This window comes from Haliaeetus leucocephalus, unplaced genomic scaffold, assembly GCF_000737465.1.
Source record: "Haliaeetus leucocephalus isolate CR32 unplaced genomic scaffold, Haliaeetus_leucocephalus-4.0 Scaffold751, whole genome shotgun sequence".
NCBI classification, from domain to species: domain Eukaryota; kingdom Metazoa; phylum Chordata; class Aves; order Accipitriformes; family Accipitridae; genus Haliaeetus; species Haliaeetus leucocephalus.
In genome coordinates, this window is record NW_010973187.1 from 18,738,980 (window position 1) to 18,755,243 (window position 16,264).

The window sequence follows — 16,264 nt, forward strand, 5'->3', positions numbered from 1 at the left end:
CCCCCCCCCCAAAACCTCTCCCCGCCCCGCACCTGGCCAGCAGCTCCAGGAACACCACGTTGCTGCAGCAGCCGCCGAACACCAGCCCCACCGCCACGGCCGGGTGCATGGCGTCGGCCTCAAACAGCGAAGCGGCTTCCCGGGCCGCCACCGCATCCCGCTCCCGGGCCGAGGCCCCGCTGCCGGCCCCGGTCCCACCGCCCCCGCTTCCTCCCGGGCGCCGGTAGTTCGCTTGCCGCCCGCCGCCCGTTCACCGATACCGCGGCGGCTCTAAGGTGGGGACTACAACTCCCGGCGGCCCCCGCGAAGCTTTCCCACCTCCTCCCTCAGGCGGTGCCGCGCCGCGGGGCATGATGGGGGTTGTAGTTCGGTGAGGGTGGCGCGGGGCCCGGCGCTTGAGGTGGCGTGAGGAGAAGGCGAGGGGTGCGCAGCTCAAAGGCGGCTTCCCTGCCGAGGAACTGCGGCTCGTTGCCGTTTTGGGTTGAGATAATGAAATTATGGCTTCGATGTGAAATCCAGCTTGCCTGAGGCCTGTGGTGGAGCCCGCCGGGAGGTCCTCCCGTGCTCTCGGGGCCGCAGGCAGGCCCACCTCAGGCCGCTGTCAATGTCCGCCATGATTGGTGTTGGAAACACTGGGTACTGAGGCAGCAAAACTGGGTCTGAAAAGCAGTTGTGTGCTTGGGAGGAGATGAGGGCTGCAAGGAGGGTCCGGGAAAGGGAGAAGGGAGGGAAAGGGGAATAAACGGGGAGCCTTGGGGACTGTGGGAATCCAACAGCGCCAGCAGCCAGCTTCGCAGGGGGAAATGGAGCTAAAAATAACCCGTTCAGAGTGAGGGATGAGGTAGTATTTCTGGCCGTGATCCTGCACACATCAAGGTGGGAGAGAAGGGCACTGTGGTGCTGGAGATGGAAGGTTTGGGTGAGAGGGTTATCAGCACGGGGACAGACTGCACCCTGAGGTACTGCGCTAACACCATCTGCAATGATGTGTTTACTAATCTGCCTTCATGACTGGGTACATTGGCTTCTCTTGTCAGGATGAAGACAGTGTCTTGTCAGTCATGGTAAAAACATCAATTAAAGCAGTGCAACCACTCTGAGGATCCAGCCCCGACATCTGGACTCTCCAGTCTGGCATGGACTTTCTGTAGGGCTTAATACAGTGTCTATGACACCTTCAGTTTTATGTTGTCCTGATTAGATTGTGTTGTTGCCTTGTGTCGTGGTTTAACCCCAGCCAGCAACTAAGCACCACGCAGCCGCTCAGTCACTTGCCCCCACCCAGTGGGATGGGGGAGAGAATCAGGGGAAAAAAAGTAAAACTCCTGGGTTGAGATAAAGACAGTTTAATAGGACAGAAAAGGAAGAAAATAATAGTGATAATAATAATAATAATAAAAGAATTGGAATACACAAAACAAGTGACGCGCAATGCAATTGCTCACAACTTGCCAACCAATGCCCAGTCAGTCCCTGAGCAGTGATCGGCGCCCCTCACCCCCCTGGCCAGCTCCCCCAGTTTATATACTGGGCATGACGTCATATGGTATGGAATAGCCTTATGGCCAGTGTGGGTCAGCTGTCCTGGCTGTGTCCTCTCCCAATTTCTTGTGCCCCTCCAGCCTTCTTGTTGGCTGGGCATCGGAAGCTGAAAAATTTTTGACTTCGTATAAACATTACTTAGCAACAACTGAAACCATCAGTGTGTTATCCACATTCTTCTCATACTGAACCCAAAACGCAGCACTATACCAGCTACTAGGAAGAAAATTAACTCTATCCCAGCCAAAACCAGGACACCCGGTTACTCCTTATCCGTGTGTCTAGAGAGTGGGTTTGCATTCTTGCAGTTGGAACAATTCATCTGCTGTTTTCTGCTGTTAACATAGCTGCATATCAGTCAGGGGTGAAGCCTCTTCTTTTCTGAAGTTGTATGGAGAATCCCTGCTAAGCATCTGTCAAAGCATTCTGTGATCAATGGCAGCCATATTGATCAAAAAGTGGGATTTTCATGCTGTAGATATTTCATTTTGTTTTTAATAAAATTTTTATCTGAATCAGACCCAGATTTTTTTTTTTCTTTGAATACCACAAGTGTGAAATCTCATGAACACATTGCAAAGAACTGTGGTCAGTCCAAAAATGAAGCACTTCTTTTTGTAATTTCCAGCTCTTCAGGGAATGTGACAGCCTTGGCAGCTTCTCTGCTGCTAAAAGCAGCTAATGATGGGGGTGAAACTGCCAGGATTGCCCATTTCTTTTCCTCGCTGTGAGAGAGTTTCTAGGCTCTTTGTCTCCAAGCTGGAGATCCCACAGTTCCGGACTCCTTACCTGGGGGGGCTGGAAACCCGGCATGGATGCAGCATGTGTCCTCAGGGCTTACATGAGCTATGGCTGAAAACCTGGAAACTACAGCAATGACACCCAGGAATCCTTGGGTACCTTGTGGGCTTTGCCCACAGATAGAAACCCCGTGGTTTCTTGATAAGAGCATCACGGACCGAAGGGATCTGGGGCCTCCCTTGTGATGTTTCCAGGAGTTTCAGCTTGGGACGTAACCTCTGGGAGGATGGTCTGCCAAAAAATAATGCTTTGGAGGTCCAAGCATCTAGGACACTGCTGGGAGCCCCAGCAGTTTTGCTGAACTCTTGCTCTGTATTTGGCAGAAGTTCATTGTTCCCCCATTTCACAAAACATTTCAGTGTTTTCTGACCTCGCTCTAGGTAGAAACGCTTCAGCTGACTTCCTTGGTCTTCCCATCAAGTCCTTTTAAATGGTTTATATATTATTAAAAAGCACCATGGCTCATTAGCAACAAACAAAGACGATTGCTCAGGCTTGCTGGCACTTTGTAACGTCTCCAGGGTTTCCTGCTTCCACATCCTCAGCTGCTGCATAGGTCAGAATGATCGATTTTTTCTGTTCCCTTCACTAATAAGCTTTTCCTACCTTGGGTGCTCACTTCTTCACTTTTCATTCGCTTTCTTTGTGCTTCAAAGGGAGGAGGGAGGGGCTGAGGTTGTTTTTCTGCCACAATAAATGTGCTGCACCTTGGTTCCTAAATGCATTAAGCCACAGAACAAATTGCTTCTTTTGAACTGCTCCAGTGTAACAGTAAAACCAAAATGTCAGCTCATAAAGCATCTTGAGCTGTTCATTGTAGCCTGGCACCTCTGGGAGGGCAGTCCTGTCTGGGCTAGTCAGTATTTAACATCCTTTCTAACGTTATAACTGCGAGATAGGTTCTGGGATGAATTGTCTGACTGAGGAGAGTTCTCAGTCTGTTGAGTTCATGGTCTAATTCTTAGGGGATGGGAGCTCATATCACTGCAAAAAACTTCCAGGTCACCTCCATATGAGGCTAGAGATGTAGCTGCTGGATGCACCCTTTTTCCTTTGTGTGGAGTGAGATTGGTTCGTCCCAGCTGTGATGCAGGACCAACGTGCCGAGCTCCTTGTTTGCAGGTTGGTGTATTCTTCACAAGTGATCCCGATCACAGATCTAAGATCTAACAGTATAATTCTCTCCCATTAAAATAAAAATTAAATCCATCCAAAATTCAGTTCACATCAATTCTAGATATCGAAATGAATGACAAAATACTGGCAGAAAATAGAAAAAAACAATATTTTAAAAAATACCATTTTGAAAGTAATTTAAAAGTCAGTTCACCTTCACTGTATCGAAAGGCAGACACCCAGTGATGTCAGTGGAATCATCTGATGAGCAAGAGCGATTTCTCAGCCCTGTCTCTCTACCAGGAGTGAATACTAACACTTGGCAATGCAGCCAAGTTGTCTTGCAAGCTGTGAATGGACAGCAGTGCTCTTGAGGCCATGTTCTTGCAGTCAGGATGGCCTAAGGACACAGACAAGATGAGGTTTGTAGGATGAAATAATATAGCTGGAAAATTAAATAAGCTTTCAGCTATAGGACAAAAGCTTTTCTTCAACGGCCCAGGGCTTACCTGTTTTTTCCAACGACAGCTCTAATAAAAGATATTACTTCTACCTACAAACATCGTCTTGCTTCTGCCAGTGTTATTTTGATTTTCTTCAGAGATGGCTGAAATAAAACAAAACCTGTTTTCACATCATGGGAAGACTGGGGAGTCTGTTTCTGCCCCAAAAGCAGGCTGGGGGGTGGTGGTGTCTTCTCTAGTACAAATTTGTAGCTCTTCAAAGTTTGAATAAGCCCTGGCAGCATTCTGAGTTCCTGACTTCTGAAATGCAGTTCAGAGCAAAATTGTGGGCTCTTAGTAGGGTGGGTGAAGGGATTTGCGTTGACTTACTGAATGCATAGAAATCCTTCCTTCAGGTCTGCCTGAAAACCAAATTGTGAGCAATCTTCTACATGCCAGCGAGAAAATGAGAACAGCGAATTTAGGAAGCCAGATTTGTTTAGTAGCTTGCCATTTTTCCCAGCCCTGATACGCAGACAGTCAGGCCTTGATTCCCCAAAGGACTGTAGATTTTTGGTCTTTGCTTTGGGACCAAATACAGTGATGGGGGGAACCAGACAGACCTGTGAGCTCCGGGGTGAAAAGTTCTCTTGTTCCATTTCCAGAAAAACGTTTTTGACCCTGTTAGGTGTGGCAAAATCTGACAAAACACCAGGGACTTTGACGTTCTGATGTGGGCAAAATCTTGTTTCTCAAAGTTGAGCTTTCCCAGAAAGGCTTTCTTGCTCTCTTGTTTTCTAAAGCATGTCTTTTTCTGAGATGTAAAACAATCGTGTTCTAATGTGTGGGAAGCAAATCAATCAAACCAATTTTGCCTGTTTTCATAATCAATATGTCTGTGACGCATGCCAGGAAAAGGCGGGTAATTCTGACATAAACACTGATGTGCAGAGGCTATGGGGCTTCTGCCATGCCTGGTCCACAGAAGATGTGAATCTGTCACAGAGCAGTTACTGACCTTTGGCTCAGCTCCAGACTGCTTGTACTTTTAGTGCTGCAAATGCCTATTCAAACCGCAGGGTCTCGGTGGTGGCAGTGCTGTCACACAGGTATTGTGTGACTATCTCTGAAGCAGATCTGCCAAAGGTAGCATGGTTGATTTAAACATCTCTGAGACGGTGAATTCTGCAGTCCTGGCAGATTTTGAAAGCTGCAAACGGAGCAAGCTAACAAAATGCCTGATTCCTAACTACATAAACTACAACTTACAAATAATTCATTATTTCACCTTAGATTTCACCTTAGACTACTTCACGCCTGACTTTGTGGTCAGATGGAGGTGCCACAGATAAAGAGAAGCCATTTATTAGACAGAATTACTGCAAGTGGAGACATTAACAAGTTTTAACACACCTGAGCTCCACTCCGGCCTTCCTTTGTTTACCAGCATCTTTGGTCTATCTATATATTACACTGTTCATTCAAACCTCTCCTCTCCTGACCAGCAATGGTGTCTCTGCTGAAATGGAGCGTGATGTGTCATCTCCAATAACACTGTCATTATGACAACGATAACGATATTTTTCATGGTGAACGTTCCAGAGAAGGAATTCAGAACTGGCCAATTGGGCTTTCTCCAATCCACATGGACTTGTGTTTCTGTGTTCAGGGCACTTCCAAAGAGTGGGAAAACTGGTAAAGTGACAGACTGTTGAGTGGTGGGCAGTGGTAATGGACCCACCGCCTTTTAACTGGCATCTGACATGACCTGGACTTTACTGTTTTCTCTCTCAACAGTTTTCTTAAGAGACGAAGTAAGATGACTCCTGATGATTTATAGGTTTTGAGCACATTGAAGATCCACAGTGTGGGAAGAGGGTGTCAGGTTTAGGGCTTTGGTTGTAGTGGGGTTGAATAACTCAATAAGTAGCAGTTAAAAAAGACACTCAGACCCCTATAAATGATTTCTCTGAAGACCCAGCAAGGTTCCTTCTGAGGTGAGATACCTCATCTGGCTCCTCTCCTTTCCATTTGTGACCCTGCTCATGTCTGAATCCAATCCCACTGCTTCTCCTACTAAAAGATGAAGAACTCCTGTGGTATTTGGCTGTGCAGACAAGACTGGACTCGTTTTCTCTTCCAGGCAATTGTTCCCCATAACCAAATTCCCTGCAAGATAAAGAAGAGATTTTGAACGAATGACAGTTCTGACAAGTTGGGAAGGGATATGCAGAGCGTGAACTCTTGGGTTTATTTCCACCGTTTTTCATCACAAGCCTGTTCTGTGAAATAGTGTGCGGGTAAAAGAGGCAAGAGCGCACTGGATTTTAGTGGGATAGCAACCAGTTGTGGGACTTGACATGCTGAGAGTTAGGCTTTTACTCTTAGGGGAATTATTACCCACACTTCTTCAGTACCTGTGAGCAACTATTGTCATCCGATGGCCAAGATACCATCTGAGCACCTCCCAAAGTGCAGACCCTTGTAGCTTAACCTGCCGTAGGTGAGGTTTAGCTAGATCCCCACTGGTACGAACTAGGAGCATTCAGACTGTGGTGGTGAAAACATGCAGCTGGAGATGGGGACTTCTCACCTGCCCTACCTTTTCCAACATGAACTCCTCATTCACAGTCCTCAGGTGTGACAGTGCTTTTCCTCAACAGATTATTATTATTAATCTCATTTTATAGTGGGGACAGTTAAGCTGCAGACACAGGCAGAGACTAGGTCACATCAGTCGGGGCAAGGGGAGGGAACAGATCCTGGGATTTCGATTTGTCCCCTCCAATATTATGTTTCTTCATGGTAGGTGTATATTTGTGGGAGAGCAATTGTAAGGAATAGGTCCTTTTTGTGTGCCTGAAACCTAAACTTATCTAACCCAGGTGTTAACAAGTACTGTTGGGAGAGACCATTCATGTCCTAAACCAGTCCGCTCTGCCAGCAGCCGTCTTGTTGCTGTGCAGCTTTCCAAAACTTTCCACCTCAACTCCTTCACCTTTGTTTTGGGAATGTGCAGCAACGGAAATTCAAGAAGTGCTACTCCACTTTCACCATCTTTGTTTGACGTGCCCCCAGCCCCTGGACTTTTACAGCTTTGGCTGGGGGAGGATTCTTTTGCTTCTCTGTTGGGAAGCCTTTTGTGGCAGTCAGCTTTAAATTTCCCTTTCTTATATGCTATCACATCTTTTTAAAAATAACTAAAATAAATCACTGATGTATTTTTAGGTGTGTTAGAAGGGGTAAGTCTCTCTCCTCTACATAAATTGTCACATTCTTGGGATTATGTGTTCCATCAAAAACTTCCAGGTCCCCCAAATATTCCTCCCACCCCCTCCTGCATAGATATTTTCTCAGCAATTTCAGTTATTTGCTAAATGCATCGCATTTTAGCACCTTGCACATTCTCAGCTTAGCATTTCAGAAATGATCACTATTTCTCTCGATGGAGCAGGAAACATTCCTGCTGTCTCAAACATTTCATTTTCTGTGAGGTACGTGAGCTGGTTTTCGCACCTACAGATGTTTCTCTGACACACTCAGAGCCTGTCCCTTACTAGTGTAAAGCAGCAGAGCTCCTGTGACGAAAAGGAGATGCAAGAAACTGCTTTGCTGAGGATCTGGCCTCCTTTCTCCTCTTTGTCACTTTTTAAACTTCCCCCTTTTTGTTTCCTTTGATTTTTCTCTGCCAAGTTTTATTTGGGTGATTTCCAAAGCAGAACTCCTTGATCAAGCAGTACTGGTGCTGGAACTGCCCATGTGTGTTGCTACTTGTCAAAAATGGTAAAGGCTAAAAACTCCAGGCATATTTTGGGGGGAGATGGGGAGAAAATTGGAAATAGCTTCTTTTTTTTTTTAGCCCTCTCCCCCTTCCTCCTCCTCATTCCTTAAGATCGTTAAACTTGACATCTCTTTAAATGAGCTGGAAGAACTTCAACCTGAAGCGCTTTTCCCCTTTGAGAGTCTCTCTGCTTTGGATATGTCTCTCCATGCTTTAGGCAAGTGAACATGACTTTCCAGAGGTGATTGATGGGTTCTCATAGAAATGTTCTTTCAATTAAAATAACCTAAACACACGCAAAGAGGAGGAAAGGGGATTTTTTTTTTTACTGTTTTTACTCTTGTCCAGAAAGTGAATTGGAGTTATCTATATCAGGATGTGGGCATGTTTTCTTCTCCTTTGGAGCCTAACATTTAACTGGCTTCCCTCTGTACGCTCAGTCCTGATGCACCTTCCCCCTGGAAAGCAACACTCCAGTGAGCTCAGCTTGTCCTCCCTGCTAAGCTGTGCCAACACTCCCTCCTTGCAAATCTTTTCATATTTTCTATGATTTAAGACTGGGTTTGGACCCCCTCGTGCCTTGAGATGAAGAAGTAATGCACTAATTCGCTATTCCCTCAAGGTATCAGGGAATCATTATCATTAAACATCTAAACTATGCATTCACCCTAGGTAGACCTTGTTGCTTTAAAAGCCTTTGGAGACAAGGAAATTGAAAGGGAATACATCTTTAGGTATCAAAGAGTTTTGCAAGCTGCAGCATTGCAGTCTGCCTCCCAGACCTTCTTTTGTTCAGCACTGGTGTTTTGACTCAGTGTGTTGTAAATTTTGGACCGAAATTCACTTTTCCTTCAGTTAAAGTCAGGAAAACCATCACTAATATGTTTTTATCTAGGTGTTGTGTCCATTATTAATGTTTCTCCAACCTGTGTTGCTTCTAGCTCCCACAACGTGGGAATTAGAGTTCTTCCCAACCTCATGGCACTAAGCTTTAGTTTCAGTGCACTGCAGGACATGTGGGATTTTCAAAACTGGACCTACCTGTCTATTTGGAAGAAGTCTCATGGTCAAAGACCTTTGAAACCACAGAACTCCCTGAGTAACTTGACATGGCTTCACATGGGCTCCAACAAGGTTTTGGGAAGTTGCTCCAAGATCCCTCTGAGAGGCTAGAAACCTTCTACTACCCTAAACTTCTTTTTTCCCACATGAAATATACCCATGTCTTGTTCTCATCCATCTTTTCCTGTGCAATGCTCTTTCTTCCACTTCTTTGCTTTTATTGTCTCCAAGACTGTGTTCAGAGAACAGACATGGTGTCTAGGTCCACCTTATTTATTGCTCCACCTGTGACTTTGGTTCACTCCTGTTATGGAGATCAATGACATATCATGCCACAGGATTGGGGCTCCTAGACTGGTGGATGGAAAATTTATTCCACTATTAGCACAGTCCCTGGCACAGCTTTAGTCCAAGCAAACTATCACATTCCCAAACAATGCACAGGTCCAACCTGGGGCAAGCGTGGACCAAGGACCAGGCAGTGTGTAGATATGAATCCTATTTGGGGATGGGGGTATAAAGATAATTTAGCTCTGTGGAAAACTGTATTTTATCTCTTGGCCTTGGGGCTAGAAGGCATTTCCTTGGTCCACTTATTCAATAGCATAGGCATGGTCTGAGGACTTTAGTTGGCCAGGTCATCAATAATCTCATGTTCTCTTTGTCTCTGGCTCATGGTGGGGCTGTAAAGCAGATATCCTGCACTCCGGGGAGCTCTCTGCAGCAGACCCAGCAGACGTTTAGCCTTTCTGCAGGCTGGTGTGCACAGGCTGCGGGTCTGGGGCTGTAGTAGCTCAGCGAGGCTGCTGCAGCGAGGACACGAGTTTCCTAGTGCTGTCATAACCTAAAGTCAAGAGGCCTTGGAGGAAGTAGATTACTGCAAACTTCATGAATACAAGTGAGGGCAGAAAAATGAAATGTTCTCTGGGCCCCCATTGATGAAACAATGTCAGTGTCTCAGCCGTTATGAGACCCAAGAGAATCCATGCTCAAAAGAAAGGGCTGGGGAAGACCTGGCTCCGTTCGCTCTGAGAAAACTCAATTTATTCTCTTGCTGCTCCATTGCCTGGAATTTTTCCGTGCCTGGGTCCTGGGTTCACTTGCGTGGGTGGGGATAATAAAAAGGGGCCATAGGCAGTCTAGACAGAGGTGGCCTCCTGAAGGCAATCAATCTTCATTAAACAGGCCAGAGCCCAGCAGCTGGGAGATGAGCTAGGAAAGGAGCTATCTCTGGGTAGCACCACATTTAACCCTTCAGCCAGAAGTACAGCAGCTCCCTCGTACCTTTTTTTACTGAAATGAACAATTTGAGATTTATTTCCTCTTTTGTACAGGGCAGTTATGGTAGGCTTTTGCACTGGTGAGGGTGGATGGATTGTGGATGATCCTTGTTTGCCTCGAGATGAGGGGTGGAGAATAGGACAAGAGAAAGTGGCCTCAAGTTGCGGCAAGGGAGATTTAGGTTGGATATTAGGAAAAATTTCTTTACTGAGAGGGTTGTCAGACATTGGAACAGGCTGCCCAGGGAAGTGGTTGAGTCACCATCCCTGGAGGTATTCAAAAAGTGCGTAGACAAGGTACTCCAGAACATGGTTTAGCGGGCATGGATGATGGTTGGACTCAGTGATCTTGAAGGTCTTTTCCAACCTAAATGGTTCTATGGTTCTGTGATTCTATGAATTGGGAGAGTGGTTTGAAGGCAGCGGGAAAGCTGGTGGGGGTTTCTCAGCAGGGCTATGCTTGCTGCTAGCACGGTGCACTTAGTCTCCTCTCCAGTTGTACAAGAATTACAGTCTGCCCTTTGTCTCCTGGGCTCATGGTAAAGCTTCCCTGCGGTTCAACCCCACGGGAAGCCTATTTGCTGACCGTCTGAAGACTCGAGCCCTAGCCATCATCTGTGATGCATATGGGAGAGCTGAGCTTAGCTCTCCTGGGGCACCAGCCATGCTGTGCTCTTGTGGACTTTGCTTAGTTGCAAGGTCTCTGAGAAGGGGCTGATGCCAGGCAGACACTGGGGATTTCCAGGGGCTCTAAATATTTGCATTTTTTGCTGGGTCAACATTACATTTGCATTTATTGCTGGGCCAAAGTCTGCGTTGAACTGAGCTGCCCTCTGTGTTAAGAGATGCTCACGTGGATCTTCCAGGTTTCTTCAGTCTCTCCATGAGCACAGGCACTTCAGTACTATCCAGGTTGCACTGTTGCTGCTTAAATGTTATTTCTGATCTTGCCGTTGATGTACAGACAAATGTTCCCAAGCCTTAGAGATGGCAGCGGTGATATGGAAGAAATAGGCAATGTTTCTCCCAGATTTTAAAAAATTTAATATTTCTTCTTATACAAGAATTGAGTAGCAACAAATGAAACAAGCAGGATCGAGGTTGAAAACTAATGAAGGATGTAACATTTTCATGCAGCATGTAGTAAACCTGTGGAACTCATTGCCACAGAACATTGGGAATGCTAAAAATTTAAATGGTTTCCAGAGTAAGAAGTTTCATAGAAGAAAGGTTTGTACAGGGTATTGAATGCAAAGACATTTCCAAGATGCAGTCTGTCCGTCAGAAGGTCCCTAAGCTATAGGTCGCTGGAGGCTGGAAAGATGGAGGTGTCTCTGTGTGCTTGCCCTGCTCTTACACTCTTGCTAAGCATCTGATGTTGGCCATTGTAGGAAGCAAACACTGCACTACATGCCCCAAACTAATACTGCAGCTCTCATGTCTTTCTTCATACTTTGCTCGCAACATCTGCTGTCCTTGCATAAATATTTCACTGGCACCAGCTGCAGCTCTCTGGCAGAATGAGAGTCAGCACGGTAGACTCTCAGCTATCTTAGTTTTCCCAGTGTCTGCAGGATTTTCAGTGTGTCCTCCAGAGAGGCTGGAGTTTTCGTCTTCCCTTTTCGAGCTCTGTCTCAGTTTTTGGCGAGGCTTCAGAGGAAGAAGCAGTCTGAAATGCATTACAGGTGCGTGGGTTGCTGAAATTCTGACGCTCCCCTTTCATTTTGTCTCTTATGGACAAGGTAAGTGAAAATGGAAGAGCTATATTGTAGTCACTGTGGGTCACAGTCCAAAGTGAGGAGATGAGATAATGTGACTCATTTTGATTCAGACTACTGCAAAAAATACTGCAAAGGGGGAAAGTGAGGGCTATTCTGTATCTTGTTATTGTCTCTGTGCTGGAGTTTTATACTGTGACCTTCTAATGAATTTTCAGTTTTGTAAATCCTACTTTTAGCAAAACACATTTGGGAAAGGGCAAAAAAGAGGAGATCTGTGAGGTCCCCTAAATATTCTTTGGGACACTTGGATTCAGGAGATGTGTACTGGGTATGATGCACATTTAGGAATAATTTCCCCCCCCCGCATTAGATCTAATCTTGCACCCTAATATTTACAGGATACATAAAACCTGAACTGGAGGCGAAAAATCTCATGTATAAGAGTGGCTTTAATTATTTTTAATGATCACTGGCTATTCTTTCTATTTGCATAAGTCAGAATTACAATCTATGTATAGCTCTCGGCTGCACCTGGCTTGCGGTTGGGGTCCTGGACTAACGTTGTGTTAGGTGGCTGTCATCAAAGCTGTGATAGCACAGGGGCTGGCAAGTAAGCAGGGTCCCCAGCTGTGGGGAGGAGCAAGTCAAACCCACCAGTCTGCCCTGGAGCCGTTTGGCATGCCCAGTCTTCCCGTGCCCTGCTGAGGAGTGGTGGGAGGCCAGGGAAGACGGTGCGATCTCCCACCCTTCGGCCATGCAAGGTATGTGGTCAAACAGGTCTCGACCACGTGGAGAGTTTGATATGTGGCACCCAGTTTTATGTTGCCCCCACTTCTTTCTCTTCCAAAGTAGCAGTCTCAGCCTGGTGGTGTTTCATGACATACATGGCTTTTATCCCTCTTTTCACCTCTGCTGTCCATTTAATTCCCTGTAGTGCAGCCACAATCACTTCTTTGCATGGTAGAGTGACACCAAGAGCCATTCCGCGACCCCAGGAAGGGTTGATAACAGAGGACACCCTTTCTCTGTTCAAGAAACATAGACAAGAATGCAAGAATCATTCTTTTCTCTCTCAACAACTTCTTTTAATTCTGACAAAATGATCCAGAATAAAGCCGCATTTGACCACATGCAGGTTGGAGGGAACATTAGTTTGGCTGATGGTTTTGGGGTCCTTTTAGAGCATGTCCTCATCAGTCTCTATGTTAAGGCACCACTACCTTTGCTCCTGATAATTTAGTTTCTTGATGCTGTAGACGTGCCAGTATCCAGGAAAGCTATTCATTCCTGCATATGGGAGTGCAGCGTCTGTCAGTAACTCGATAGCTGGCTTGTAGCCCTCCTTGCCAAGGTAAATTATCTGTAGATCAATCACTTTGAGTTTACTGTTACCTTTAAGTGCTTCCACAGGATCGTCGGGTTGCAGGTGTGTATGTGCAAGTATGAAATAGAAATGCCAGCCCAGGTGAAAGGTGAGGATTTGCTCCTTCTGAGAGACATCTGGGGTGAATGCAGCTGTGACAGGAATCTGCTGTGCTTTGGGGCTCCCTTTCGCTCCTGGAAAAATGAATGGTGCTGAGCAGAGCTACCCAACCTGGTTATCCGACCACTTGGGCATCCTTTCACTAGTTACACCTCGGCAGGCTGAGCACTGAAGGCTCCTCTTTGCTCACTTTGCAGAGGCGTGAGTATCGGAGTTGATCTTGGGATGCACTAAAAAGCTTTTCCTTTTCTTGCCTTGTAAACTGTAAGTACTCCCATCTGAGAAAAAATTATGGTGGTGATTTTTAGGTAGGTCTTTGCTTGCTTTCTAGAATACAAGGGACTGCACAGCTCTGCCCTGTACACTCACTTGCTCCTGCAAGGCCCTTGTACGCTCCTGCTGCCCACACTTTTCCCTCTGTGATCCCGCTCCTAGGTTTGTGATCCCACATCCATTTGTGCTTCCAGACTCATGATCCCATGTGGAAACCGCTGTCCTGCAGACACAGCTCTTGAACACTCCCACTGCAAGAGCAAGGAGCTTCCTGCTGAAGACACGAAATCTGCCTTTGCTACACTATGGGAAGAAAACCCTTTGTTAACTCTTAGCCTGCCATGGTGTTAGCACCAAAGTGCCTAATGGTCTGGGAATGACGCTCCATAGCTCAAAAGTGTTTTATCCTGCTTTCTTGTCATTGCCACCAGGTTAGACATCTCCGAGCAGGCTGCCATACTTAAAATTCATGGGTAGTTAAGCCCAGCCTAACCCATCACCCACCTTAACCAGCCGTAGTGGAAAGGACTTGATGCTTCCTACCACGACATAAGCCTGCGGTCAATAAAAGCCCGGAGGGAGCAGGGACAGGGCAGCTGGACAGTGGTGCAACTGTGTATTTGCCATGCTGGCCATCAGTAGTGGTTGGGGTAAAGCCCGCTCCAGGGCTTTCCAGGTAAATCTGTGACTGTGCGAAGTTCAGTGGGCATTGTCCATGAGAGCAAGGTTACTAATTGCTAGGGTGCTAATTACCAATTTGTGGGATTGCATGTAGCCCAGTGACTCCCAACGCAACACCTCTGAACCATGAAGGGTTTTGTTCCCTGTCCCCCTTCAGATGAAGAAGATGCTAATTTCTTCTATGCCTGTCCTCAAAATAGTGTAAAATGCTGGAACTTACCTAAAACTTAGCTGAGACACAGACTTTTTTAAAAGTCTGCTCTAAATAATGAAAAATATGATCAAATTACACATGGCTTGTATCTGAGGCAACTTAACAGTGCATCTTGCTGCCTTCCAGCCTTGGACTGCTGATAGTTAATTTTAAGCTGAAAGGTCTATTTTTGAGTGAACAGGCATGCTACATTCATTTCAATGTCTGCCCATGATGGAGACAAGTTATCCTTCACTCACCATTCATTTTGAGATCTTGATGAATAAGGTCAAACCATCAGATCTTTCACTAATATTTGGGGGGAATTTGGTCATCTTAGTGATTGGTCCATATCTGGCTGGAGGTGTTTAGAAGTTGGTTCTTTGTTTTCAATGAACTCAGGAAAGTACTTCCAAGCAAGCCACGATCTACTGTGTATTTTATCCCCTACTCTGCTGATCTGTCAGTTGCTGTCATTTTTAAGACCCATGGATCTTTGTGGGTGGTGACCACTGGGAATTGAAAGACAGTGACTTTCTGGACTTGAAGCATCTTGCAAGATTGGGACAAGCATTTGTATCTGAGTTAGAGAAGGTCTTACTTCTTCTTCTACCAAGTGTGTCTGCGTTGCCTTGCTGAAGGCTGGATGAACAGAGTAGGTGCATACCATAACCACATCCTCGTCTGGTGAAAACCACCCGGCTGCTTTAGATTAGATGTCCCTAACGGAGAGCACACCACCAGGAAACACAAAATGCTGCCATCACATGAGGAAACATCATGTTATGCTCCCCGCATAGCTGTCCCTGTGTAGTCTTGGCACTTACCACCTCTTCGCTGCCGTGTTTCCAGTTTCTAACATCTGCCGTGTATCCGATTGCCTGACATGAGAGTGAACTGGGCTACCAAACAGTGCCAGTAATTGAAATGGGATGTGTGACCAGTATAACAGAGACTCCAGCCCAGCTTTCCCAGTCCCATCTTGCTGTGCTATCCTGATGGCAAGGGAATATATCCCCACAGGGTATTTCCCTGTACCTCTTGCAGAGCATTCAGCTACAGTCAGTGAAATGTGTTCTGTATTATTTCCAAGGGGTAGGCGTGGGGGAGGTTTCTGTTTCTTCTGATCAGGCTTAATTTCATTTATTTAGTAACTTCTTGTTTAGAGGACTTTTTTTTTAATCTCAAGGCATTTTCTCTGGCCAGCATAGGCACATATGCCTTCCACATTGTGGGATTTAACTGAACAAGTGGTTCCTAATTCATCTGGAATTTAATAAGGGGTATTTCCCTTCCATGGTATTGGGACATTTAGGCCAAGACACTTACAGACCCTCCCTGGCTGTTGATTTCTCTAAAATTTGGCTTGGAATTTTGTAGGGAAGATGGCAAAACCCCAAAGATACAGGTATCTACAGGTATCAGTCTACAAATAGACTGACCATAATTGCTTTGTTCCCACAGGTAAATCATTCTGAGAGTGTTTTCAAAGATTGTGGTACTGAGGAAAGACTCGGAGCCCTTTAGCAACAGCAGAAAGGGATGGATGAGACATATGAAGATGTCTTTGCAGCTGTCTCTAACAGAAAGCAAAGGGATGGTCCCTTCAGCTCCGGGTGACACTGCAAGAGAAGGGCAGAGGTTGGATGGGGAGGGAAATGCAAGATTGCCTGTGGGAACAGCGGGATCATGGTGGGATAGGAACTATAGAGCATCCTGACAGCTTCTAGGCAGCATGTGAGTACCTCCAGAGAGAGCCATATGCCAATCTGGAGATCTGGCTTAGCATCACAAGAGATAAGTGTCCTCTTCTTCCCCACGGTAAACTCAGCAGCACCAAGAGATGCTCCAGGTAATTCGCTGGAGGCCCATTCAGGCCAGCGGCCCT

At 46.1% G+C, this 16,264-nt stretch overlaps 1 protein-coding gene across 2 annotated transcripts in view; it reads right to left on the minus strand.

The window, feature by feature from the left end:
* The window catches only part of SLC35B4 (solute carrier family 35 (UDP-xylose/UDP-N-acetylglucosamine transporter), member B4), a 15,446-nt gene extending 15,197 nt beyond the window's left edge, over positions 1–249 (minus strand). Inside the window, exon 1 of one of the 2 annotated variants that reach the window (XM_010581028.1) lies at positions 33–249. In XM_010581028.1, the coding sequence (XP_010579330.1) occupies positions 33–109 (77 nt within the window). In that variant the 5' untranslated portion in view covers positions 110–249. The remainder of the gene's footprint in view (positions 1–32) is intronic. The other variant, XM_010581027.1, reaches the window with a different exon arrangement.
* Positions 250–16,264: the final 16,015 nt, after the last annotated feature.